This window comes from Branchiostoma floridae, chromosome 15 (genome assembly GCF_000003815.2).
Source record: "Branchiostoma floridae strain S238N-H82 chromosome 15, Bfl_VNyyK, whole genome shotgun sequence".
In the NCBI taxonomy this organism is placed as follows: domain Eukaryota; kingdom Metazoa; phylum Chordata; class Leptocardii; order Amphioxiformes; family Branchiostomatidae; genus Branchiostoma; species Branchiostoma floridae.
Window position 1 is genome coordinate 13,427,319 of NC_049993.1, and position 26,036 is coordinate 13,453,354.

The 26,036-nt window shown below is 40.8% G+C and overlaps 2 protein-coding genes across 3 annotated transcripts in view; both read right to left on the reverse strand.

Moving 5' to 3' along the window:
• LOC118431916 overlaps positions 1-2,493 on the reverse strand; it is a 56,946-nt gene extending 54,453 nt beyond the window's left edge. Inside the window, exon 1 of the mRNA XM_035843355.1 lies at positions 2,214-2,493. The gene's annotated coding sequence lies outside the window, so the exon portion shown is untranslated. The remainder of the gene's footprint in view (positions 1-2,213) is intronic.
• A 2,828-nt stretch (positions 2,494-5,321) lies between these two features.
• On the reverse strand, positions 5,322-25,921 carry LOC118432073 (pancreatic lipase-related protein 2-like). Of its 2 annotated transcripts, none has more exons than XM_035843583.1 (11): positions 25,836-25,921; positions 11,373-11,525; positions 9,808-10,024; positions 9,145-9,373; positions 8,861-8,972; positions 8,499-8,723; positions 7,906-8,148; positions 7,667-7,787; positions 7,223-7,450; positions 6,276-6,366; positions 5,322-5,728 (listed from the first exon to the last, which is right to left on the reverse strand). In XM_035843583.1, the coding sequence occupies exons 2-10, from the start codon at positions 11,440-11,442 to the stop codon at positions 6,279-6,281; spliced, it is 1,533 nt and encodes a 510-aa protein (XP_035699476.1). In that variant the 5' UTR covers positions 11,443-11,525; positions 25,836-25,921; the 3' UTR covers positions 5,322-5,728; positions 6,276-6,278. The 2 variants fall into 2 exon arrangements, with proteins under 2 accessions (XP_035699476.1, XP_035699475.1); XM_035843582.1 differs by lacking the exon at positions 25,836-25,921 and adding an exon at positions 16,282-16,468.
• Positions 25,922-26,036: the final 115 nt, after the last annotated feature.

Below are 26,036 nucleotides of genomic sequence, written 5' to 3' on the forward strand. Positions count from 1 at the left end.
GAGCATAACACCTGAGCGAACATTTGCCATTTTACGCCATGCTATTGCATGCTATTTTATACCATGCACAAAGGAAATTACTTCGTTGTGACAGAGATTTATGCTTTAAACGTTTGAATAGGTCAATTGATAGATACACAAGGGAAGATAATATATTCACTAACACAATATCGGGACATGACATGGTTGTCTTTCTTTCAGAAATAAGCCAAAACTACTACCGTTGGATGATTCCTTATGAAAGAATAGTATGATTTTGGTTTCGATTGCTGACGTCACGTCTCGATATGACGTCACATGTTGTGGCGGGTGATGAGTAAACTGAATGGGCTTTTAATCAAGCGGTCGAGCATGCGCAAAACGTTTGTTTGTATTCGTCTGTTTGCCGTTGCATTTTGTCCAGTCACGAATATGTAAATGAGTATATACAACGTCATTCGCATGTTCGTGAGTAGGCAAATTAAGCAGAGAGTGATGCTGACGACCGATGTCCAGGAGGAAAATCGATTTGGATTGAAGCGCCGCCACTGAAGCCATCTGCATCAAATCAAGACCCGGGCCGGTAAAAATGTCGAGCTATCCAATAACAGTCCCCATCTTCAAACGATCTAAAGCGTAGTTATGTCATATTGTAAAGTTGCTGCTGGCCTGGTAACCATTCACCGGACCCGGCATAGGGTTGGTTTGCCTCTTTCTGCTTTCAAAAGGAAAAAAAAATGTTATTGGAACTTTGTTCACGTTTTCGAAAATTTCCCCTTTTTAGTAAGTTTTACAACAAAAACCCTGCATGTCAGTTTTTCCGTGAACTAAAAAGCAAACAAAAAACCGCGAATACTCCATTTTACCCATTACCGTGATGTTAAATCCCCGCGAACATGTCCTATTTTAGAATACGGGACGGGGGGTGGGGGTGTCTGTCCTAAATTCACCACTGTGTCGTCAATTCGCCACATTGTGTTTCCTTCATTTTTTATGTGGAAAGGGTGTTGAGGTTACTTACCACATATCTTGCCTCTTGAAAAATATGCATGATTTATAAAAAAAAATGGCAAATTTAGGGCCTCCTCAGTTACAGCAATTTCCCAGCCCGTACAAATTGTACGGAGTCCGTTGATTGACCCAGGCGGGCGGATATCAATCCTAATACCGAAGGGATCCCTAGAAGATTACGGTGGGCTGTACCAGACTAGGTAAACCCTCTTTCTCTCGCGCTTTCTATCAACTTCCTGGTATTCTAGACACGTACGTGGGAGTGAGTTCCGAGTTGTGAATGAAGATGGGCGTCAACCAACCCCGCGCGGCGCATTGTCAAAACGACTACGCGGCCTTCAAATGGGGGAAATATCGTATCGTCTGCATTTTCTGAACTTGTAGGCCGCTATAGCTTTAGGGTTTGACGCCTTTGTATATCTTTTAGGTCGAGATATATCAAGCCCTTTTAGAGTAAACTGCAATCCTTAAATACAAATAGGAAAGAATAAAATCTCAGAGACTGGTGTGTTTACACGTTTGTGGCGTTCAAGGTCTCAAAAATTATTTCAAACTCCTCTTACGATTGTTGTCTATTCATAACATAAGTCTCGATACAAATGTGTGCAGAATTTCTTGTAATTTAAGAGAATTTACACAAGAATACGATGTCAGTAATCAAGTGCTGCGACAGACCTTAGGTCAAGGTTATTGATCCAAACCTAACAAAAGGATGGCCCCAAAACCAATTTTCCCTGAACCGAAGGGCCCCTTCCAGTAGACGCGCGCTGTACAGATGCCACTATCGGGGAAAATGCACTATCTCCAATACGCTATTTTAATGGAGCTACAAATAGTAGACAGTTATATGCTTTGGAATGCTAGTATCTTCCTAGTATCCTAACATCGATATCTACCAGAGTTGTTAAAAAGGCGGGAAAATACAGTCGAGTTCAACGGCGGTTTCGGGTCCCCTCCTACCTTGTTCATTTCGCAGCCCTTGTTAAATAATTTATCCATTTACAATAAATTATGGATGCTGTCTATATGTGATGCTAGGCCGGCTATCTGTAGAACGTATGTGAGAGATATGTATGTATATCGCTGGGGGTTAGCCCAAAGCTGGGTACGGTTTTTGTAGGATATCATAGACGGTGTAGGTACATGCGTGCGGTGTGAATGTAAGTACACCCAACATATGTGATAGCGATTAACTCTGGTTAAAACGGGTACTGGTTTCTTACCTTTGTGACAGCATTGTGGTCATCTTTTGCAGCTATCCGCTGGTAGGAACGCCGTGAGTAAGACTTGTTGAGGGGGTATGGGATGATTCAGGGGGGTGTCGTCCTGGTGAAATCGTAGCAGGGGTGACGTTGTTGTGGTGAGTGTCTGCGGCTAACGGTTGGTTACCCCAGGGAGACAAGGAGTACCGCCTGGCATCCAGGCCCGCCGTACTGATGACGTCACTTCCTCTCGGTAAAACATCAACGTACGCCCTCCGTTTTAGAGGGGGAAAGGGGGACAGTCCCCTAATATCATACTACAATCGTTTGCCAAGAAACTACCATTTGAACATATTTTCTCATTTTGTTAGTCGCAAGATTTATTCTAACCATTTTTATACAACGTTTTTCCCCAGAAGTTGAACGATGGAAACAAAACCATTGTTTCACCATCTATGCGACACCGCCAATACGCATATATAATGAAACGCCCCCTTTTTGTGATGTATTGCACTTTGGTAGACAATGATCGTATCACAAGGCTAGTGGTTAAAGATGATGTAATGTTATGATTTCGCATGAAATATTGTACTAGTATATAACATGGCGCCCTCTTTCTGACAAGTCCTATTGTTTGTTGTGAATGTTATATATCAATCATAACTATATTCTAAGCTTCGTACTACCACACAAAGACAATTTTATTCACGTTTTTAATATAGACTGATAGAGCGTAATATTCTATAAGCCTCTTCGTGTGTCAAATTTGATTAGGTATATACACAAACAGGGACTGTACTATCTTCATTCATAAAAATACGGCACTTCCGTAATAAAACGTGGGGTATAAAATTGTAGTCCCTCTCCCAAACGTAGTGACTTTATACTATATAATTGGAATCACGTATCGTAATCAGGGAATGAATTTCTTCTATTGTACATGTATGTGTGCGGGTGTGTCCATGTATCCAGTGAATCGAGTAATCAACTGATACTAATTGGGCTATTCAATTATGATGTCGCTGATGCGTGTTTGTATAATCTATCCGGCTACTTGACTGTTGTATACGAACAACTCAATATAGCCTAAACCAACGAAAATCAAAATCATAACGCGAGGTTATCCGACGGGTAGGAGGTTAGATATGTATTTCAGCGAATGGAAGGTTTTAAAGGGACTTTTTGTATGATTTTGGTCGCGAAATTGAAAATGTTCTCGAGAACAGAATTTTCATGTGAATTGCATATACGGGCACTTTTCAGCATATTCGCATCATTATTTGGTATTTCTGATGTCAGGCAGTTGTGCCAAAATCACAAGGTCCCGCTTAGTATCTGAAACCATCTCAAAATACCGTCTTGGTGTAAACCAGGGTTGTAGCCAGCACCTGTCCTTCAGTCCTTTGAAAGAATTTTGCAGCTGGGGACTGAAAAAAGTTTTCTCCATTCCGTCCCCTGGGACAGACAAAAATTGATATGTAAAGATATAAAAAAAACTGAAACCCATGTGTTCTTCTTCTCCAAAACAGATGCAATTGAACAGCTTAGTCTATAAGCAAAATTTGCACCTCAAAATGCAGGAAATAGTGTTTCAGAGGGTCTTGATTTAAGAATTTTCTGGGACTAAGTCACGCCATGCTTTCGGTGCTCGATAGGATTCCCATTCAAAATCAAGGGGACTGAAAATGATTTCAGGCTGGCTACAACCCTGGTGTAAACAACCAGTTACTGCACACTGTTTGGGGGTAGACTAATCATCATCGCCTAGGCTTACACTCCAGACTGGCAAGATAAGCAATTCTACAGGGTTGGTCTAGCTGACTATGTAAAGAAATGGTAGGAAAATCTACTTTAATATGTTGCCCAAATGTTACATAATGTGCCTTTAAGGGTGGGTGCTTAATATCTTAATTGAGGTTTTAATGAGTTGTACATCTGCTACTGTATATACAAATGTGCATTGACCTGCTTTTGAGGTGGTTTTATTAAGTTTGCACATATGAAAACACCGGACTCCAACCTCGCGGTAATAATTTACCCAGTATGAATAGAGTTGATATTTCCCATTAATAACTCCATATGACGCAGCCGTTTTTGTTATAACACCGTTACGCTGTAATGATAATCTATTCACTCCATTGACAAACACGTTCCAGACGCCGTAGGTACGGATGTTGATGTGTTCACGTAGACAACGCAGGCACGTAGGTAAAGTCGAGGCGAATACAAATCTTATTCGGGCAGTATTAAGCTTGCCTAACTTTGTAAAGACGACGCTTGACTTGAGTAAGGCCGCGTTGACTTGATAATATGGATGACATCCGCACGCGCATCAATTTTCGTCTGTTAAAAAAGATGTCCGTGAGCAAGTGTAAATCGTCCAAAGAAGCGCAAAATGAGCAAATATATGCCGTTAATGATTGAAAGAACAAAAATAAAGAATTTTTTCTAAACCATATGTCTGATATGACCTGTGTCTTCAGTCTATTGTTCTACCTTCTTGGCCACTAAGATTTTATAATGAGTGCAGTTCTTAACCCAGCTTTTTAAATTCACACGTTAGCACCAGTTTTGTGGTGCCCAGATCATGCAGAGGATGTCATCCATATAATCAAATCAGTATGGCCGACGCAATAGCACCACTTCCAAAATTTAACAAGGGGTGTACCAGTAACATCTGCGTTGGGTGGCTGATGGAAAGAGCGGTGTATACGCATTTCTATACAATTAATTTTTTCTGTCACGTTTTCTGTACATACATACATGTACAATAGATTATACTCCTTCACTTGAAGTTTTCAAGTTCATCCCCCCCACATATAATTTGTGATCAATCCCTAACACTTTCTAAAATGTATTAGAGGATCATAACTGTCCGAAAATGATATTCATTGATTGAATCGGCATACTACAAACTTCTTTGTAACTTTGCAAGGGCGTATATCTGTAACTTCAAGGCAAAGCTTTGCTTTGTTTGTTTTATTCTTTAGTCAAGGCTCTATGATCGATTCCCTCACTTAAGTCTACAGAAACACTGTTGATCTACGCCAAAATGATGTATCATTTGAATACACAGAATTCGCATCCATTGATTCGCAACAAAAGCATAAAAACAATTCGAACACAAACTTCACGTAACGGATCATTTTATTTCTGCTAAAGCCTGAGAAACACAAAAGTGACAGTTACAATTGGCACGTACACAACATCACGTGATCACAATTCAAATTCACTTGAACAGCTACAATGATCAGAAACGTTAAACTACATTCACTAGAACGGCATGTGCCAACTATTGCAACGGGCGATATTTTCATAAATTATTCGTAAAACATTCTGAAAACAGTTTCTTAAATAACGAATTATATATACATAATGTTCAGATTCGATGCAGTTCCGCCTTAAAAAGCAGATATATAAATATGACAGTACCAAAATATATATACAAATCTATAAATAGATATGGCAGCGTTTGACTACTGGTAGATGACGTCACTATTCTTGACGACGGGGGCCTTCAACCTCAGTAGTTCAACCTAGAAGACAAAACAATTAAGTTATCAAAAGATGGAACGTGCGCAAAAGTAGCATGAAATCAAGCGTAGTTAAAGATTATTACTACCGATATTGTCAATTGTTATCATAGATTACCATATTCTCTATCGATCCCCTTGTTGTAGAGCTTGCTAAGTCTGTGTGGCCCAAGGGCTATAGAAATTGGAGATGTGCGCCGTCCTATACACGTGGCGTTCGTAGGAAGGGCTTTAATTTTCTAACAATAAAATGTTCTTCCTTGTTTTAAATCCAGGTTAAACTCTCCCAAAATCTGGTCGGAGTGGTATATGAAAAGTAGTTTGTCGCTAACTTTTCGAAAGAAAAATTGGGACGGGCGGCGATATCGACTTCCAACAACCTTTGAACCGTTGCTGACGTCACACGCAATGGAGTAATTACACGTGGCCAGGCGATTAGAGAGAGCTGACGAAGACTGAGATCTAGAGATACAGTCTACAATTTCGGCGAGTAAAGTCTTTTTATTTGGAGAACAGTTTACCCTTTTCCATACTAATATTCAATTCTTACCTTTTATGCCGCACGACGTATACAGCTTCTAAACGTCTTGGTATCCTTGGCAAGAATCCCACGATGGGGGCGTGACAGACAATAGTGCGATCTGAAAATTAAAAAAAAAAGAAGAAACTAAACAAACAGTCCACAAAATGCAGTGATATCTTACTCATTAAAACAACTACTATTTACATTTCTATACATTGCTTTCAATCACCGTACTCTAAATCAAGGCCGTTACAACTCTGTGATCTGATTGGCGGTCAATGCACGATATTTAACGGTACAATGTACATATCTGATGAACCAATGGCGATTGGCCCCCATTTGACCTTGAGAATCAAAAGATAACGGTAAATAACGGACATCTAAGATTATACCCCGTGTGTGCATCACGCGTCTGCCATGAGAAGATAACGTTCCTTAACTAGAGCACCGCTGTTTTACTTTAATGCATTGATTCGATGATTAGATTCCGCGCCACCTAATGGCCACCGTGATAGTATCAGAAAATCCAATAACAAACTACAATAAAGATGTTAAAGGGACGTAGGCGTTTTCATTGAACAACTCCCCTAGGCGTATGTTGCTGACATTAGCGAAGATAAAACCTAAAGTTTCATATCCACCTTCCCAACTTGGATTGAGATATATAAAAGATTCAAGTGTTTTCAGTAAACAATATGGAGATGCAATAAAACGGGTGACAAAATAGCCTCAAATAGCAGGTAATGGATTATCGAAAGAACTGTCCCATTCTGATACCATCAACACTCCTCCCTCCCAAGAAAGAGACGACGTCCTCGTCGATCGTTACGAATGATTATTTCACTTTTTTTACTCCATGGCCAGCACCCAAAGTTCGTAATAAGATAGAAGAAACAACAAACAATTCTAATATTATTGTTCCAAGATACGGTACGAAGCTTGAGGTGTAGCAAAGAAAAGATAAAGTTCCTTACCTAGTTTGTATATCGGCCTCTCCTGGCTTCAACTTGATAGACTTGACGTGCAACGTTTTCACCCCCGTATCCTCCTCCTCATCGCCGAACCAGGAGCTGAACCACCATGACGACGATGACGTCACTTCCTCCCAGCGGAAGGATACAGACTCTACCTTGCTGAGGTGAGTCGGCGTTGAGAAGAGGAACTTCTGCGAGTGACCAGGAACTATTCGTACCTGGTTTCCCCTGTTAAAAAGACAAAAAATCACATTTAACAACGCAGATAATAAACAAATGAACTAATCATTACAAGTGTAGTAGTAAAACCGTGTCAATACAGTCTAAACGAAATCCCGATGAAGAAAAATCGTTATATAAAATAGAGAGCTACACATTAGTGAGTGACCAGCAACTTCTTGTTGTTGTCGTTTTTGGAGAAAAAATACTGATAGAAGTACTCACTCTTTCAACGCAACTTCTTCAGTTTCACCCTCGGGCCCTCGTAGTTGTAGATACAACTTTGCGTCCACTTCTTTCGCTCGGCTGACATTCCTAAAGTGCATCTTTACTTGGTAGTGGTTCACTGCCAATAAAAAAGAAAACCATATTTACTACCAAGTTCAATTGTCAATGCCAAAAAACATTCGAGGGTTCGAAACCTCTAAACACAGCAGATTTAATGAAATAGCCACGAAGTTTACCTTTGAATGGATCCTCCGCCGTCGTTTGCAGGTAGAACTTGACTCGCTCCTGACGTGGGACTCTCTCCGCGTCCCAGCCCATCTTTCTGCACCTGTTTCCTCTGCAGCTCATGCACGTCCCCTGGCGGAATCTGTCATAATTGTCGCACCGATAGCCTTGCATGGGCCCGTTGGTTGCGTTGATAGAGGCGATGTAGAGGTCGGCCGCTCGAAAGTGGTCGCAGGAAAAACTCACACTTAGTTCTGAAAGGATATTATTGATATTGCTTTTATACAAATACAGAACTATTTCATATTTTTTATGTCAATGGCATGCAGTGGAGACCGTTTTGAATGAAAGAAAGGAAAATAGTCTGTGATAAATACTCATTGATTGATGCATACTTCCACCCCATATATGCCCGTTTTTACGGAACTATTGATGTTTCTGGAATGCGACTGTGTTTCTATGACGGTATCAAAATAAAAACAACACATGCCTGGATGGCGATGATATATCCCTGAACAATTGCTGGAATTTTGCACACTGTACACAATAAAATACTATAAAGTTTTCTCCCTAAGGGCGTGGCCAAAAAAAGTTCCCAACTTACGATAAATGAATGACCCTTCAGAGGAAGACGCCATGTCGCATCCAGGCTGGTCGTTACCGCCGTTTGGGTAGAAATCCACGTGTCCGATGGCGTCCTTCATACCAAGTCCTACACCAAGAAGTGTGTTTCCATCAGTATGGATGGCGTCCACAAATTTGGCATCACTAGGGTCTAGATGCACTCTAGGATCGGTGTCTTTGAACCCTGGGTTGGCCGGGTCCACGGCTGAAAAATTAGGGAGTTGTTACAAATTGTAAAGTGGTGTAAAATGTAAATCTAAAGTTTTACAAAGTGTCGCTAGGTGGCACTGTAATGCAGTGAGAGAGTCAAAACGACAATACATTTATAACACTGGTCCTTACCTGATATTCTAGCGATGCGTCCTCCAAGTCTATCACCAGCGTAACCAGCAACCTGGGCTCCCAGGCTAAAACCGATGATGTGAAAACTATCCAAAGGATTCCCCGTTTTGTCCTGAGAAGAAGAAAAAAAATATTGATATCGTTAATATTAACAACATATCTATCGGAAAAGAAACAAACGCCACAATAAGTCTAAATGTACTGCAAATGTACTTGAAACATGACAGGTTATGATTGCAATACCAAAGTCAATCGATAGAGGGGGTGCATGAGTGATCTCTTACCATTAACCATTTTATAAGGTTGGCCACCTCGGCGCCAACTAGTCTGGTGTTCCCCACAGCTTGTGAGTAGGTGGCCATGGCGCCCTTTAGCCAGTCCACCACGATGACGTTGGAGTCGTCCTTTGCTAGAATAGCCTGAACCATTGTTTCTATCCAGGGTTCTATTGTCCCGTACATGCTGTAGCCGTGTAGGATGATCCTTGTCATCACACCTGTCTCGTAGTTTGACCTGTGAGAAGTGAAAAATTCCCCTTAACGCTCCGTTTTCATTAATCTAATATCCTCATGAAATCTTGATAGGACGGTAGTCAATATTTCACATTTACACTACCTCAAGATTTGGTGTACCTCTCATGAAATTTAGATCTGTTAGTGGTGAAAACTTCAAGTTTACACTACGTTTTTATAAGTGCACAGCCCCCGTAATATCCAGATTTGGTGGTCCAGAGTTCACATTTATAATACGTTTTTGCGAATGCAAATCCCTGATGAAATCTATATCTGGTGGTAGTCGAAAGTTACGCTACGTTTTTGTGCTTTTCGTATTAATTACATTGTATAACGCTAACTTTGAGCCAAGGAGATCTCGTAGATGTATTGGGATCAATAAAAATAACTTTCGAATGTCTGAAATGATATTCTACGTCAAGACAGTATTCGCACCTGCGCAGTGTCTCCGGGCGGTCGGGTTTCAGGACGTGGCTCTGCACGGGGTTACTGCGCGTGCGCAGATGGAAGGTTGTGTTGATTCGCTTCCTGGGCTGTGGGAGGGGGATGTCGGAGGAAAATGGCGGCGCGTTGCTGAAACAACCCAGTCTGCCGTAACACACCGACTTCTCCTGCGTACCTGCCGCGCCGCTACTTCTCACCTGACGTTCACCTGTATAACAACAAAGCGAACAGGTGTTCATATTGTTCAAACATAGCATACAGGTTGTCATATTGTTCAAACAACGCCTACAAGTGATCTTGTTGAAACAAAGGATGTACATGTTATAAAGTTCAAACAAAGGGTACGGTGGTCACACTGTTCAAACAAAGCATACATTTGTTTATATTGCTCAAAAAATCTACACAGAAATCTCTAGCAGGGCTTTGAATTAAAATTTCAATCGGGTTATAAGTTTGTGCAAGGAGGTTATATAAAGATATAATCTCCTTAGTTTGTGTTGTTTGGTTTTCCTAAACCCATAGACCCACATTTTGTGAGTTTGGGCAATGTTATAAAAATCCTGTCTGGATCAGCAATAAAGATTTAAACAAAAAAAATTGTCTTTAAAAAAAGAGAGACACTTTTCGGTCTGTTTTGTATTTAGGATACAGTATACGACTGTTGGTGTCTTGGTATATGAAATAAAATCTGTATATATTTCTGTAACTTAGAGGATTTCTTAACATCATAATTTCTAAACTGATATCGATATCTACTTTGTATATCTCTTGTATGTATAGTCGAAAAAATGGTACGATAGCCTCGGAACCCAGCCGCAACGCCGAGGCTCCTCCGTCAGCGAGGTCGGGAGAAATGGAGCCGGTCGGCTCGGGCAGGCAGCCGAGGCGACGTCTGCAGCGCGAGACTAGCAGAGTGGAGAAGCAGATGTCTTAGCTATAGCTTGACTAGTTTAGCTGGCACTACGAACATAACTCTAAATCTAACTCTATCCCAATTTCTTTGCTTCGAAGGCTATGGGACAAGACTAGTTTGAATGGGGAATCCTTTGATGCTATTGGCTGAATGGGCTAAATGGATCAATACAACCATTATAGGAAATACATTAAGTGGGGGTACATGTACTTTGAAATGGTCCAGATCTAAACTATAATTACTGGGCAATGAGGGGCTTTTAGTTTGCCCAATCGCAATGCCTCCCGGCCAATCGTTTTGATAACAGAATTTCAAGTGGACCCATTTGTAACAAAATGTGCATTAGGTTACTCCCAAAAGCACTTTATAGAAGAAACATCTTGTTCAAATAGCTACAGTTGACCCTTAACCACCCATGCGCCCACTTTACATCATACGGGCATGTTTATAGTTTATATGCAACTATATGAGAGATTTGGATTTTAAGATGGCAAATTTCAACAGTAAAAAATGAGTACCATTTCAATTAACTGATAAAAAATACACTGAAAAAATCTTAATACTGGCTATCTACTTTCTATAAGATTATGTTGCTATTGATTGTAAGATGGCAATTATGTAAATGAGGTCTGACGTCACGTACCTTTCGCCCAACTGAGTAAGGACAGTAGACACGTGACGATGAACGCGATAGTGAGGCAGACAGACGACATTTTCCTCTGCCGGGACGGTGGGGACGAGGGCGCCACTGGGAGTCCTGGGGACGACGTACTCAACTGCTAGAAGTATATACAACCTGCATAGACACAAAATATCGTCAATTTTAGTGTGCCATAAATTATTCCTGAAAACTGAATAGCTGTGCGTGTAAATGGGGCAGTGCAAACCATTGCATAACAAACGAGATTTAGTAAGGGGATAGTACATTGATTATCCGACGAGAGATGTAAGCTACTCGCGTGCCCTACTGCAAATTATACTGCAAATTATACGTTGGCCGGCCCCAACTTTGTATGAGGTACTGTATACAGTTATTAGTTCCAATGTTGTTCTCAAGACACATAAGTAGGTAGTACCAGGTACAGGGCTATTTCAGCGGAAATGTGTCGGAAGTTTAAAGGAGTGTTGATCCTTTGGCAAACTTCCTAAACAGTACCCGCTGCTGACCCAACACTTGAAGGTGCCTTGTACACAATTTAGGCATTTGGGCATCCAAGATCTAATCACACAGTATAAGTGTCCTGGATACCGGAAACGACGCGTAAGACACAATTCTTACACATATACTGTACACCAGAGATCTCAGAACTCACCATAGGAAAGCTACAGGAAATGGCTATCGTCGAAATCTATGACATAACCTCGCCCACAGGTTTAGGGGGCGGGTCTAATCTTGACTCACACATGGCCTACCTTTTGACAACACAGTACATTTGTAGCAAGTAAGGATTCGTCCAATCCCTTTGCAAAACTGTCACAGTAGCAAACTTCTAATCCTAGAATAACACGAAAAGGTATTTTCTGTACATACGTTTAGTCGAGCTTGGAGTCGAACGTTTTGAATATACAACGGTCGAACGAACCTCAGTGACGTCATGAACTTTTCGGTAGGTCAAAATCTGTCGTTCAAGAAGTGTAACTATAAATACAATCGATGGAACCCCATACCGTAATAGTCCTGATATGATAGCCAGTAATATCTGCAGTCCAGAACTACACCTTATACAGAATTGAAATGACAAAAAACGTCTCCGTGTACACGTACCATAAAAAAGTGCTGAGTTAATCATACTGAAGGCCAAGTGCATCTGATTGGTTGAAACGTGTTTGCTCCAAAGATCAGGCGATTTTAAAGTGGCAATCCGTTAAAAAAACAACATCATCAAATCAGACGCTTGAGCAGTTTGGTCAGAAAACGTGTCATTGAGAAGAAGATCTAGTTGAGCTAAATTATCGTAAATTTGGTTTTGGCCATTGCAATATCTTTGTATAACGAACCCCCCCCCCCTCACCACACACACACACATACATACATACAGACCACATCGTAATTTTGCACAGATATTCTGTATAAAGAACACACTAGATACTATTAGAAAACAAGTCCCTTTCTGTTGCATTTCACCATCACATATACGCCGGAATGTTTAACAGAAACAATCTTAAAACAGTGACACGTTGTCTCTCTACATCTTAAGTGCCACGTCACCTGTGTTCTCAACAAACATATACTATGTACATAAAAGTTGGAGTGTTTCCCTAATTACGTAAACTAACAAGCGATCTCACTGTATGGGACGACTGTTCAAGACTTTTCCACTGGATTATTCCATTTGATAAAAGTAGGGAGCGGAAACGAACAACAAAAACTAAAGATTTACAAATATCAGACACACCCCTCTTATTCCAATGGAATGATCTAGCGAAATGATTTTAGGTACATTCGAGATTTATTTCAAAGTGGTATATTTGATAAAAGAAGGGAGATCGTACTAGCACTTCGAAAACCTTTCCACGACGAAAAGCTATTGTTCAAATTGTTCAAATGGCATGACCCAGCAAATATAACACAAGGCACATTGACCTTAATGTATGTTTGACCTTTTTATGTTTGAAGTGCCGCGCAGTGTAAATTTGTCCACACGTCTTGTTTATGCACAAGGCGACCCCGACCTGACGTCATAACGCAAAGGGACTAGGGTATACGTGTGAGTTTTTTTTTTCTGTTGGAGAGATATATTTCTAAGAAAATATATCAGACGTCAAAAAGGCTAAAAATTCAATTTACAGTCAACAATTATGTCAGCTGTCATAAAAAGAGCAAATTGTTGAATCACAAAATTGAGGGAATCGAAGCTTTAAAAGGGTCCCGACATGTTTGACGATTCGTCTCACATACAAGAGCCAAACAAACGGTGTGGTTGGCGCGCGCTAAACGTCGTCTGACAGCCAAGTACAAAACGCCTTTGCGTGCAAATTTGGCGGGATGTCTGCGGTGGGGTGATAGTGGGGTGATCGAGATCACCCTGCGGCGATGGCATAGTTTTACATACATGTAACATAGTCGAGAAACATACAAACCTTATACCTGAACCGCATAACGAATTAGGCAAGTCTATACTGCAATGCAGCGCTACCGGCCCTACAGAAACCAAGCATTCGCACCAAACCGTCAACAGTAAAAAAAGAAAAGAGTTAATGTTAGTAATAGGTACAACTATATGTTTCATTAGACAATGAAAACTGAAAAGCTTTAGGGCACATCGTCAGACGAGTCACCTTAAGCCCCTCCCACTTGATTAAGACCCGTCTATTAACATACTTTTCAACACTCCTTTTTCACTTTCAGGGAGAAAACGCATAACCCCCCTCCCACCAACTTTTCAAATGGAATATTCCAAACTATAATTTTGTAGAATTTGCTTGAGCAAGCAAGATGTGCACTACAATCGAACGCTATACTAAAGAAATAATGCAAGATGTATGGAGTGTGACTAAGAAATACAGATCACGTCTTGAAGACTGCAGGGGTTCCGTCAAGACTGTGGGAGTTCTTTTCCAAGACATAGAAGAAGCCTTGTTTAAGCTATCTGATCCAGCATAGTCAAAATAGAATCAAAAGTCACTCGACTGTTTGTAACAATAATACAAAGCATCAGGTTTTCAAAAGGTTGCCGACCAAGAAAAAGAATCCACATAGCTAGTGCGCCCAAAATCGACCTCAAAAACTGCTCACCAAAATGTAAACAAATCCATCATATCAAAAGGATCGAGGGGGGCTGGGATCTAAGGGCTGGGGAAGTTTGAGATCTAGACCCTCTGAAAAACTATTTCCTGTATTTTGAGGGGCAAATTTGGCTGGTAGCGTAGACTCAGCTTGATTCAGTTGCATCTGTGTTTATTTAAAAATATTTTCAACATTTCGTTTTTCCCCTGATCTTGAGTTATAGCTTCCAACATGCAAATTCAACCAACAACAGTTCGGTCGTCAGAGGTCAAAACCTCCTACCCGCAGGTGACAACAGATTTTTTTTATCTTTTTTTTTTCAATGTTGAGCCATCAGCGTTCCTTTGAATGTGATCTATTCTCTCAGGGGCACGTGGCGCCGAGTTCCCCCCTTGTGGATGTACCATAAAAAGGAATATTTTCACAAAGATTTCCTTTTAATTTCACGGTAAAGGGCAAATTGAGCGTTGATTTGAAGTTCGCGATTGAAATGTAAAGGGGTAGGCAGAAATTAGATAGAACTAAGTCATCGTGATTTTTAAGTTCACGGAAAACAAAAAAAGGGTACATTTTCCTTTTTACAGTAAACGTACGCGTGTTGGCCATTCCCTAGGTGCATGTTCCTCTCATGACTGTGGAATGACGGGAATTTTGAAGCCTAGGGTCACAATGCCCCGGTGAATGGGGTATGACGGTGTCATATTACCAACGGCACGGAAGTCAGGACAAACCCCACAAAAGGAACATTTCCTCCCATCACGCATTTTTACAGCGAGGCACGAGGGTAACACGCCCCCGAGTTGTGGACTGAAATGTGAAGTGAGATATTGGATCCGTAAAAACAGATAGTAAAAAAAAAAAGAAACTTCAAGCTAAAGAATCTAGATTTTTCTACGCATAGTAATATGAATTCAAACGTTGTGATCTCAATTCAAAAAGAAATTTCATGCACAAACCGCCAAAGTAACAATACAATAGACTTAGATTTTCACACATGCCCCCGCGATATATCCTGGACTACCCCCTTCATTGTTTGAACACGAGGGCAACGTTAAAGGGGAAAAAATGGCAAAAGTAAAAAAGGTACATCATTTCACAAAAATACGTAACGTTAAGACTCATTTCATTTCTCCGAAATAGCAATGTTATGTAATGTTATGTTATGTTAATAATTTGTTTTGTTATGCTTTTCGTAACAACATGCTTTTCTAAAAAAATTCCATGAGTAAATTCGAATATTTATGATCCTCTATTATTCAATTTTCAAACAAGTGAGACAAACATTTAAAAAGGGGGAATGTAGCATTTCATTCATGAACAGGTCTATACCGAACATTAATTACACTCAACAGAACATGGGGGAGGGGGGCTTGAACATTTTCCATTAGCCAATCTAATCATTTATTTACCTATCCAATCAAATTTACACAGCGATAGATAAGTACCTACTTGACAAACAGAGCAAGGATTCTGATCAACACGGTCATTGTGTTAATAAGATAAGAAGGAAATCTTCCTCAGGAAAAATCAGACGATACAGGTCACCCTGGTGTCATATTGCCCGGGGGAACATAGAGAAAAATAATTCACATATATATCAAATCGGCTACAACGTATGTTCCTAGACCTTTAAAACTTTCTTCTAAAAGATGCTCACTGGTATGATAAAAGTACGATGAACATAATTCACGAAGGACGCGGATTTTTACAGAGATTCCCTAGCACATGGCTAATACATTCTGCCCACATGCTTTCGTTACCGAACACCGCGTCCCCTCAAATCAATTAACGTGTCGATTTTTTTCCCGAACCTATGGGGTCTTACCTGAGAAACTGCGTTTTTGTCGTCCGAAACGCCGGTGAGATGTGTACCCTGTGAGGGACGCTCGTGTTCTGACTCAAACTTCCCGGCAGAAGTGTAAATATCCGATAGTTCAGGCGGTTTCTAGGGTGTAACACATGGTGTGATCGTCTGACGCACGCTTTCCGAATGCCACACAAAAAGGCCGGTAGTGGGCTTGCCAACATGGGCGACACCAACTCTCAACAGGGGTATTTAAATTACATATTACTCACAAAAGCAACCCTTATAAACATTCAACCATGACATCTTATTGCATACATGATATGCTAGCTACAGAAATTGGTTGTGCTGAATTGTTCTCTTTTTGGTGTTGTTTACGACCTATTTTTCAAACGTTGGACGATTCCAAGTTGATTTGAATCGTTCCGCTACAGTTCGCAGCGTATCACGTGCAGAGGGCAGGGACGGGGGTGTGGCCAGGGGTTGGCAATACGCGTGTCAGTGAGTACATCGTGACGTCACTTATGTCTCGTGGCAGCCCAGACACGATATTTGGTGACAGTTATTTCCTCGTTTAGTCCAAGATCTGTTTTCCTTTTTGGTGACCAACATCCGAGATATCTCTTGGCTTTCCAAGTAAACACTAGCATCCCAATGTGACCGAGTTCAAGACCACATTTCCTTCCGAATGTATTCGAACTAACAAATACGTCACACCTCAAATATTTATTCACAACCTCTTTACTAGACTTTCCTAACACCACATCCTTTGTGCTAACCGTCTTCAAGAACAAACAACCTTTCCGACAGTATTTTCTCGCGAAAAATAAAACCTGACTTCTCGATCGCAAACAAAATTCTTTCGCCGTGTTACATATAGTAAGTAGTCAGCATCAATATGTGGCTGTCAGCGATTGGTCGATTCAAGCGTGGCGTGAGAGTGGCGGATACATACGGATCACGAGCAATCGATTCGGGTACCGATACGGTCCGTAACCTTGGTTACGAGCTAGCCTTATTTGTAAAGCTAGATTTATCGTCTGACAAATGTAACCACGCTAATGTGTGTCACAGTTTAGCTACAGAGTGCGTAAAATGATCGTACCTAGACCTAGTAAAATGACAAGGCTTTTCTAAAAACAGCGAGTACAGTGCTACATGATCATGAAATAAAAATTATACATTCATAAAATATACACCTGCTTCACCTGTTTTATGTGAAGGGCCATATAACGTTATAGTGTTTCATTATGATTTATATTTATATTATTATAATTTTATAGTACATCCAGTAGGCACCCAGCTGAGTAAGGATCAGTAGTTGTAATGTGATCGAGGCACCTCCTTTAACACGAAACGCCCCATTTTACGTCGATCCCTTCCGAAAGACGGATACAGCCCCAACCAGGAAGCCCTATCCGAGTATCCCGGATTCGAACCGGGGTCACATAGTTTCATACAATTTGTAACCAGGAGCTCAAGTGTTAGGTTGTATCCTAACTACAGAGCTCTTGTTGTAGTTATTATTTAGCTGACCTGTAAAAGAACTGGACCAAGATGTACTGGCCGATAAAGTGAACAATGTTTACAAATAATCTATCTAGGGAGATCTATCACCATTTTCAAGCTGCAAACAATAGCACTGGGCAAGGCCAAGGGATACCTCTCTTTCCAGTTCATAAACCAAATCATATGAAATATCCAAAATCTTGGCATATATATATATAGGTCATAAGAGACTGTTCCAGTCTAATTTTAGCCAATAATTAGGCCATAATTATGCCATGTAAAAGGTAACAGTGTCAAATCAAATAATGGAACGTTCCAACACGTAAAGGCGTTTTACTGCACGCATGATATACTATGTAGCAGTCGGAAATAGACATATAAATTGAACACATAGTAATCTAGAATCTATCACAACGATTGAGGAAAGATTCAAGGGACTAAGAAATATGAACAATAGCTCTGAATATGAATAGTAGTCCCGGAAGAATAAGTCTACTTTGCCTGCAAAAAAAAAAAAAACAAATACTGCGAATACATAAAATGTGCTTCTATTCTAACAATGTTCCAGGTGGTAGAAGGCAAAAGAACGTAACAGACAGATCAATTTTTGATCGGTACCCGTACCCAAACGTAAAGAAAACAATTATAGGCCCCTACAAACAGGTGCAAAACTTACAACCCGTACGTCGTACATCTGTCGATCCAGGTGCTAAACTTGGCGCCTACGTGCACCTGTTGACCTTGAAGAATGCGAAGGTCACGCATGACAGCCATGACAACAAATAAACCTTGAATGTAGCAGATACGGCGTTCATTGATAGGCAACAAGTCGAGACTTTACCAAAATAGAAGTAGGAATTTACATCTGCAAGCGACACCTCTCTATAACTAGAAAAATATCAAAATATTATATCATTTTGGCTTAGTTTTTTTACACTATACAGGCAAGTCACAATGAAGAGGCAAATACAATGTAGATGACCATAAAAAGTCTTCTAAAGTGAGTGAGAGTCTTCTAATGAAAATTACGACAGTTTGACAAATTGCAAATCACCTTAGTCAGTCAAAAGCCACGTGAGCAGGCGTGCTCTAGCCAAACTTCCGCCGCAAACCTTCAATAGCCGTACACAAGACAAAAAGCTCAAATTCTCAACTCCAAAGACAACGTTGCGAAGCAAGCTGACAACAATAAAAAAAAATACACAGTAAACAATCCAGGGTAATTCAAGTATCATTGCTCACCTTAGCGTGTTGGTATACGTAAATATGTAAGGTTACGTTTCCAGTTTTCCAAGCAATTTGAGAGAAGAACGAATTCTACCACCGGAGTTCCTCCTAAAAAAACTCTCAATGAAACAAAGCCCCTAATCATAAACTGACGCTGGTGCCGCTAGGAATCAATTTGTCATTGTCAGTCTTTAGTGAATGGTTCTTAAATCTGATATCCTTTAAGTTTGTAAAGCAGCGACGCTACTTAAAGAAATTTTGGTGCGACCTGGGGTTTTGTTTCAGACGACCTCGTATGCCCTATTTGGACGTTGTAGTAAAATCGAGACTGCAAGTTATTGTTTTGGTGCCTCTATAACACGTACCATCCCCATTAGTTGTACAAATAGTAGTACACTCACACACACAACACACAGGTACACGCACACACAACATACGCACTGTTTGGAACTAATGGTAGAGCGTTCCATTGCTTTTGGTCAGACGAATATGTTGTGGCAGTATCGTGCAATCATTGTGTGTAGAAAAATTGTATACAATGCAGAGGGAAAAGTGACGTTTGAACGTTCTACATCAGGAAAAAATATTAATTTTACACCTGACCCTCCCTATTCAACTTCGTGGAATGGTATCACCTGCACTGGCCTTCACGTGGTGGAAAATTTCCAAACGGGGGTTGTTCATTCATGGTCAAGTTTGGGTGTATTTGTTTCCTTGCATAAAACATAATAATGCGGTTACTGTAAACGGCTTGATTTCATCAATGTAAGGCTAATGACATTTACACTAAAACATACAACGTTACCAACACAAAGACTTTTCAGTAACAATTACTGCAATCTTTACACCTGCAACAGCCTAAATCCATACGCAGAAAGTTTGGCATGCCAAAAGGCGGGAAAATGACCTTGTTCCTTTTCACAATTAGGTCAGTTGTATCACTAGAAGGTCGCCAAAACACAGGACTTTTGTCTAGTCTAGACCTTATGTCAACGAACTGAACATTATGGCAGCTCTGTGCCTTACCGGCTTACAACTGACCGAGTCCTTCGTGTTTGTATACCCCCTAGTCTGAAATGCGGTGATGTCACTGAACTGTACAATTGAGATATATAGACTGTTAGAGCTAAAACGATCTGTTGGTATTGTTGATGGGTTATCTGAGATCTGTTTCATCTTAGATGAGCTTTTGAATTCCTTTAAGTCCTTAACTCACTTGAGGAACCTTGTAAGGTGATATCTAAGGTCGTAGTTTTTCTGCGTGATCGGAATGATACTTAAAGGGCATATGGCTTTTTGCGAATATGTCCAAGGCACCTTATAGCTAATCATAAATCTTCCACATATTTGTACTAACCACGTGATGAAACACACGTCCAGTCCAAAGAAATATCATAATCAGTATCAAAAGTTGCATTACTATCTCTCAGCCGTGATAATCTATATTATCAGAACTACTGCAAGTTATCCATACGTAAGTTAAAGCAGATGATTATAGTCTGCTCGGAATATACTATCAGCACCTGACTGTTGCAAACTTTAAACGCCATTTTCAGGACTTCTGTGTAACATTATGTAAAGAGGGGGGGGGGTGTCGTGCTTTCTAAAATAATTGTCAAAATTGGTCACTACTGATATATGTAGACGCAACATTCGTACACTCCCATTCGCGTCACTTAGAGAAGGAGAGACAGACAGACAGACACACCTCAAACAATACCTCCATTTTCATGGAGGTAACAAGACTGCAGATGTGTACATGCCTTCCAATGAAGTAGCCTGTGTTGAAAGAAAGAACGTGCCATTCGACTTCTTATCTCAGTCACGTACTTGTCAGACATCCGTTGACTTCAACTACTAACGACAAGGTCAGCTCAGGGTCAAGTACGAAGTACAAGCGCTTGACCCAGACATACCTACGTGATCATTTCTTAACGATGGTTGCTGTCCTGAGATAAGTAGTAGAATGAAATCAAATGCAACCACATATCCCTGGATAGAGACCTCGGTTATTTTTCCAACTGCATAGCGCCCTAGGCCTCACCCCCAAACACACACACACATGGCATATGTAGATCTAGATTCTTGTAGTACACTGTCAGACTTCGAAAAGGCATTGCTTTTTGGACTTTGTCCTGGGACCCATATAGAAAGAAACCTCTGTGCACTTCGTTTGAAAGCAGTAATGGTGATAGATGTAGAGTCATTGACACCTTGATATGTTATGTCTCCAACCTAAGAGCTTCAAACAGCCGCCTTGGCCCACACGTGTAGCCTTTTTACGTTACTTTGCTGAAGAATGGTTCGTATCTTTTCTTCTGACATCTTTTCTTCGTATCTTTTCTTCTGACATCAACAAATGCACTTGTCAAAGTACGTAGAAAAGGATGTAGGCTTACAATAGTGGTCACCATGTACTATGACTGCTTTTCTTTAAAACATTTTCCCAGGTAATGAGTTTTTTAAACATCACACTAAATCAAACGTCACCAACATAAAGGCCCCTGCAGTTCCTAAAAGGCCGCTAGGAGGCCCAGATTCCTGCCACCTTAAAATCAAGACCATATGATGTCCAGAATTATGACAAAAACGACAGCTCTGTTGCAGTACCAGAAAAAGCCGCTAGTGTACCTGTCCCCTCATTTTGTCTTCAATTACCCACAAGTGCCATAAAGATCCATTCACAAATTTTGCAATCTATTTCGTCCACAAACAAACCCGCCCACAAACAATATCAACATTGCGAATACATCCCTTTTTGCAAAGGTAACAAGGGAAGAAACGATCACCCGTACGCCTTTAATACAAATTTCCGTAGAAAAGGCAATACAATACCGGGGAATACCTGCACTGCAATATAATTGGCATTGGACCAACTGGCAAGACGCCATAATGACTCACGAGTTTTGATTGGCTGAATGCCAACGGTTTAACAATTAAGCATGTGACTGAGGGAATCACCGCGCGCCATGCTTCCTTTAAGAGATAACGTTCATACGACGCAGAGAACGTCTCAGACCTCCCACTGGGTAATCGTACGTCCACCTGTACCCTGGAGGTGTCGTACGACGGATCATGAAAAGGTGCACGTGTCGTATGCCAAAGACGTAAGATTTCGTCGAATGCCATTGTCGTGCGACCAGAAATTTTCCTCCGACGTATGGATCATCAGGTTATGTTTTGTTTACGGTGATTCACTCTGGTATTTCCGTAACAAAACATAAACATACATCAAAAGGCATGGCTGTATACTATAACTATACATAGACGATATATATGGATAGAATACCCACTTAGCCACGAGGTTGACGTCTGCCTTACATAACTATTTATCCACCCAAGTTAGACATTTTACAAAGCTTATGCAACAATTAATTTCAAAACGAAGAATCCAGAGAAACAATATGAAATCTTGTTCTAGTTCAAGAAGTGAGAAAGGCACAGAAATTTGGCCTAAATTTAGTGTTATACACTGAGTATATTTACAAAATTGCAATCTTGCAAGTATGCCGTGTGCATGTGTGCCTCTTAAAGTCTCCTTTTACGCTTGAAATAACACCACCACGCCACTGTGCATGTGGGCGTTTGGTAGACATCATCGGAAGATAAATTTCGAGACGTTTTTAGAAAAAGGTAAACGTACTCGTTACTTCCGAAGATGTGAAACTACCGAAAACTCAACGTTTTCTACATGCCACTCATGTAACGTTAAACTTACAAACTTCAACACACATCCTAAGCTATGTTCGCCAAATTTCAGTAGGGAATTATTTTGCTTACAATCACGTAGCAATACTAATAGTAACGCTATAAGTGGATGTATACGTAGGTAGACTAAAGAAATTGGTCAACTTTAAACGAGGGCTTAACAGGTACACCAGTGTTGGTAGGAAGAATCTGAGATGATAGGTAGGGTTAATCCCCTTAACCCTGTAACGCGAACCCTTTAAAATCTGGGTCAAAAATTTTAAACCGGGGAAATGTTACTAAGTTTGAATGCACCGGCTATATAAGTGGAACCACTTAAGACCTAGCAACGTACATACACTTAACGGGGAAAGCTATACTTTTTCGCACTGCAGAAGGTATCGGACCGGAGTTTCTTTTACGATTTCGGAGGTTGGCGGGCAGCCTCAGGCCGAAGGGCTACAGTTCCGCTAGTAAACGTAGGACGCGAAACTTAATCAATATGGCGGAAAGCCGTTTACTGTCTCTTTCCGACAAACCTATTGGTACCGTCTGTTGCCTCTTTATTTTGGTTAGAATATGTAGTAAAATTTTAATTTTGGACCCGAAAACTATCATTTTTTAACACTTTTTTGATCGAAGCTGCTTGGAAAAAACGAATTTTCCCAGGATAACGGCCTACGTGGTAGAGAAGCTAAATTCTTCATGTTTGTGTAAAATGAAAATAAAAAAATTCCATGTGATAACTTTTTTGCAATCTCCGATGACGTCATTTCTTCGAAATCGCATGAAAAACGCCGCTATTTGGGTCATCAGGCGAAAAAACCGCATCACCGTTGCAGCGGACTAATACAAAAATGGTTTCGCTGGCCGACCAACTACTCCTCGCACAAAAACAATACAACCCACGGGCTTTTCAGAAAATACGACAAATCTATGCTCAGCTATAACGATCACCAAGCCATAGGGAGCAAAAGTTAGGGAGACAACAGCGCACTTCCGGCCTATTACACCACCCTTCCGCCAACTCCGGTCAGATTTGAACTCCGACCCGGAACCTTAAGAGGGACATTTTTTCTCAATATGTATTTTTATTACTTAAAAAGTTCATATCTACCATATATCCAAATTTGGTTTGTCTCCGATGGTTACTTTTCCCACAGGAGCGGTTTAAAGTCAGGTCAAAAACACTGTATTTTGAGGCTATCAAGCCTAGATGCATATTGAACCTACGTTATAATACAGAAACATTAAAAAACATGCTTTTTTCTGACATCGCTTTTCTGAAAACGGATAAAATGGGGTGCAAAGTCTGCCCATAAACTTGTCCGGGAAAGTATGTGCACTCTCCGTCGTTTCGGTGCTACACATCGGTAGAAAACCGTCTTTAAAAGTTGGCATCGCTGACGTCACGGAGTGACGTCAGAGGTTGCTCAAGGAAAACAGCAGGGGGTCGCGTTTTAAGTTCGTCGCTTGTAAGTAAAATGAAGAATGTGCCAGATTTTGACATGGACCAGTAGACCAGATCTCACACTTTCAGAATCAAACGCGTCCGACACCAAACTCTTAACTACTTCGCCGTGAACGGCCCCTTAAGAAGCACAATACGCCCCAAATGTGTGCAAGAATGCATTCTTACACAGTGCAAAGCACAAACTGGATCTTATTGTCGGCGCTAGAAGCGGGCAGTTGGAATAAGCGCGGCAAAGATGTGTAGTGCTTTTAATAGGCTATTACTACATACCACCGAAAGAAAAAAAGATCGCCGCGTTAAGGAGCTATGAACCGAAAGTCAGTAAACCCAGTTTCTCCTTAAGTTAGGGCTTAAAGCACCAAGATTTCAGCTTTAATGCCCATTTAAGTCATACTAATGCACGGCATCGCGAACATATGCGATAGGTGAACGACAGAGGTCGGCTCCAATCAAATGACATAGAGAAAGATATGATTTTGGAAAATTCTGCCCGCCAGAATCGATCAAAGTTGCCCGTAATGGTAGTTCTAAGGGGGGGGGGGGGGGGTGAAAAGGGGGGAGGGGGGCGCCTAGGGCCTGTACATGAATATGCTGACTTTTTAACTAGAAAAATGAAAAACGGTGTTTGTTTTTACACAATATAACGACATCTGATGGAAACTTTAAAATGCGTCGAAATTACGTCATCTATGACGTCATATAAGGTACAAGCGCCGCCCTATTAAGGTATCGGACCGGAGTTTCTTTTACGATTTCGGAGGTTGGCGGGCAGCCTCAGGCCGAAGGGCTACAGTTCCGCTAGTAAACGTAGGACGCGAAACTTAATCAATATGGCGGAAAGCCGTTTACTGTCTCTTTCCGACAAACCTATTGGTACCGTCTGTTGCCTCTTTATTTTGGTTAGAATATGTAGTAAAATTTTAATTTTGGACCCGAAAACTATCATTTTTTAACACTTTTTTGATCGAAGCTGCTTGGAAAAAACGAATTTTCCCAGGATAACGGCCTACGTGGTAGAGAAGCTAAATTCTTCATGTTTGTGTAAAATGAAAATAAAAAAATTCCATGTGATAACTTTTTTGCAATCTCCGATGACGTCATTTCTTCGAAATCGCATGAAAAACGCCGCTATTTGGGTCATCAGGCGAAAAAACCGCATCACCGTTGCAGCGGACTAATACAAAAATGGTTTCGCTGGCCGACCAACTACTCCTCGCACAAAAACAATACAACCCACGGGCTTTTCAGAAAATACGACAAATCTATGCTCAGCTATAACGATCACCAAGCCATAGGGAGCAAAAGTTAGGGAGACAACAGCGCACTTCCGGCCTATTACACCACCCTTCCGCCAACTCCGGTCAGATTTGAACTCCGACCCGGAACCAGAAGAACAAAGAAATCGATCAAAATGCTTGTATCCAAGGAGATGTAGAAATCGCGACTTTTCTCGTGACGTTTTTCGGAGGTTACACAATTTTTAAAACGGAGGATATCCGTAAAAAGCACATAATCTCTAGACAAGAGTACATACAATACGCAGCCAAAATAGCTCAAACCAAGAACGACTGGTACGTCTACTTGGACATATTATCACAACGTGCCCTGAAGCCGGCCGGCTTAACAACCATGTCGACCGCGTGGGCTTTAAACAGAATATGAAACAGTGTGAACTCACCGGTATCAACTCTGTCTTAGGCGTTGATTCGCAAATCTCTTGGACCAATCTTGGAGAGAAGCGTTGAATTCACGACTTAGAAGCGTTTAAAGATACTGGACAATTTCAGTGTGCTTACAACAGTAAATGTAACCTATATAACGACGCCGGTCAGTTTGGCTGGACGCGATGTCTAAATATAGAAGGGTAATGCAGTGCTTC

Excerpts from the sequence above, each read along its gene's own strand:
- LOC118432073 (XM_035843583.1), bottom strand. The coding sequence starts at position 11,442 with ATGTCGTCTGTCTGCCTCACTATCGCGTTCATCGTCACGTGTCTACTG. Across the intron at positions 10,025-11,372 it reads CTTACTCAGTTGGGCGAAAG|GTGAACGTCAGGTGAGAAGT; the intron begins GTACGTGACGTC and ends GTTGTTATACAG. Across the intron at positions 7,788-7,905 it reads GGCGGAGGATCCATTCAAAG|TGAACCACTACCAAGTAAAG; the intron begins GTAAACTTCGTG and ends TTTTATTGGCAG.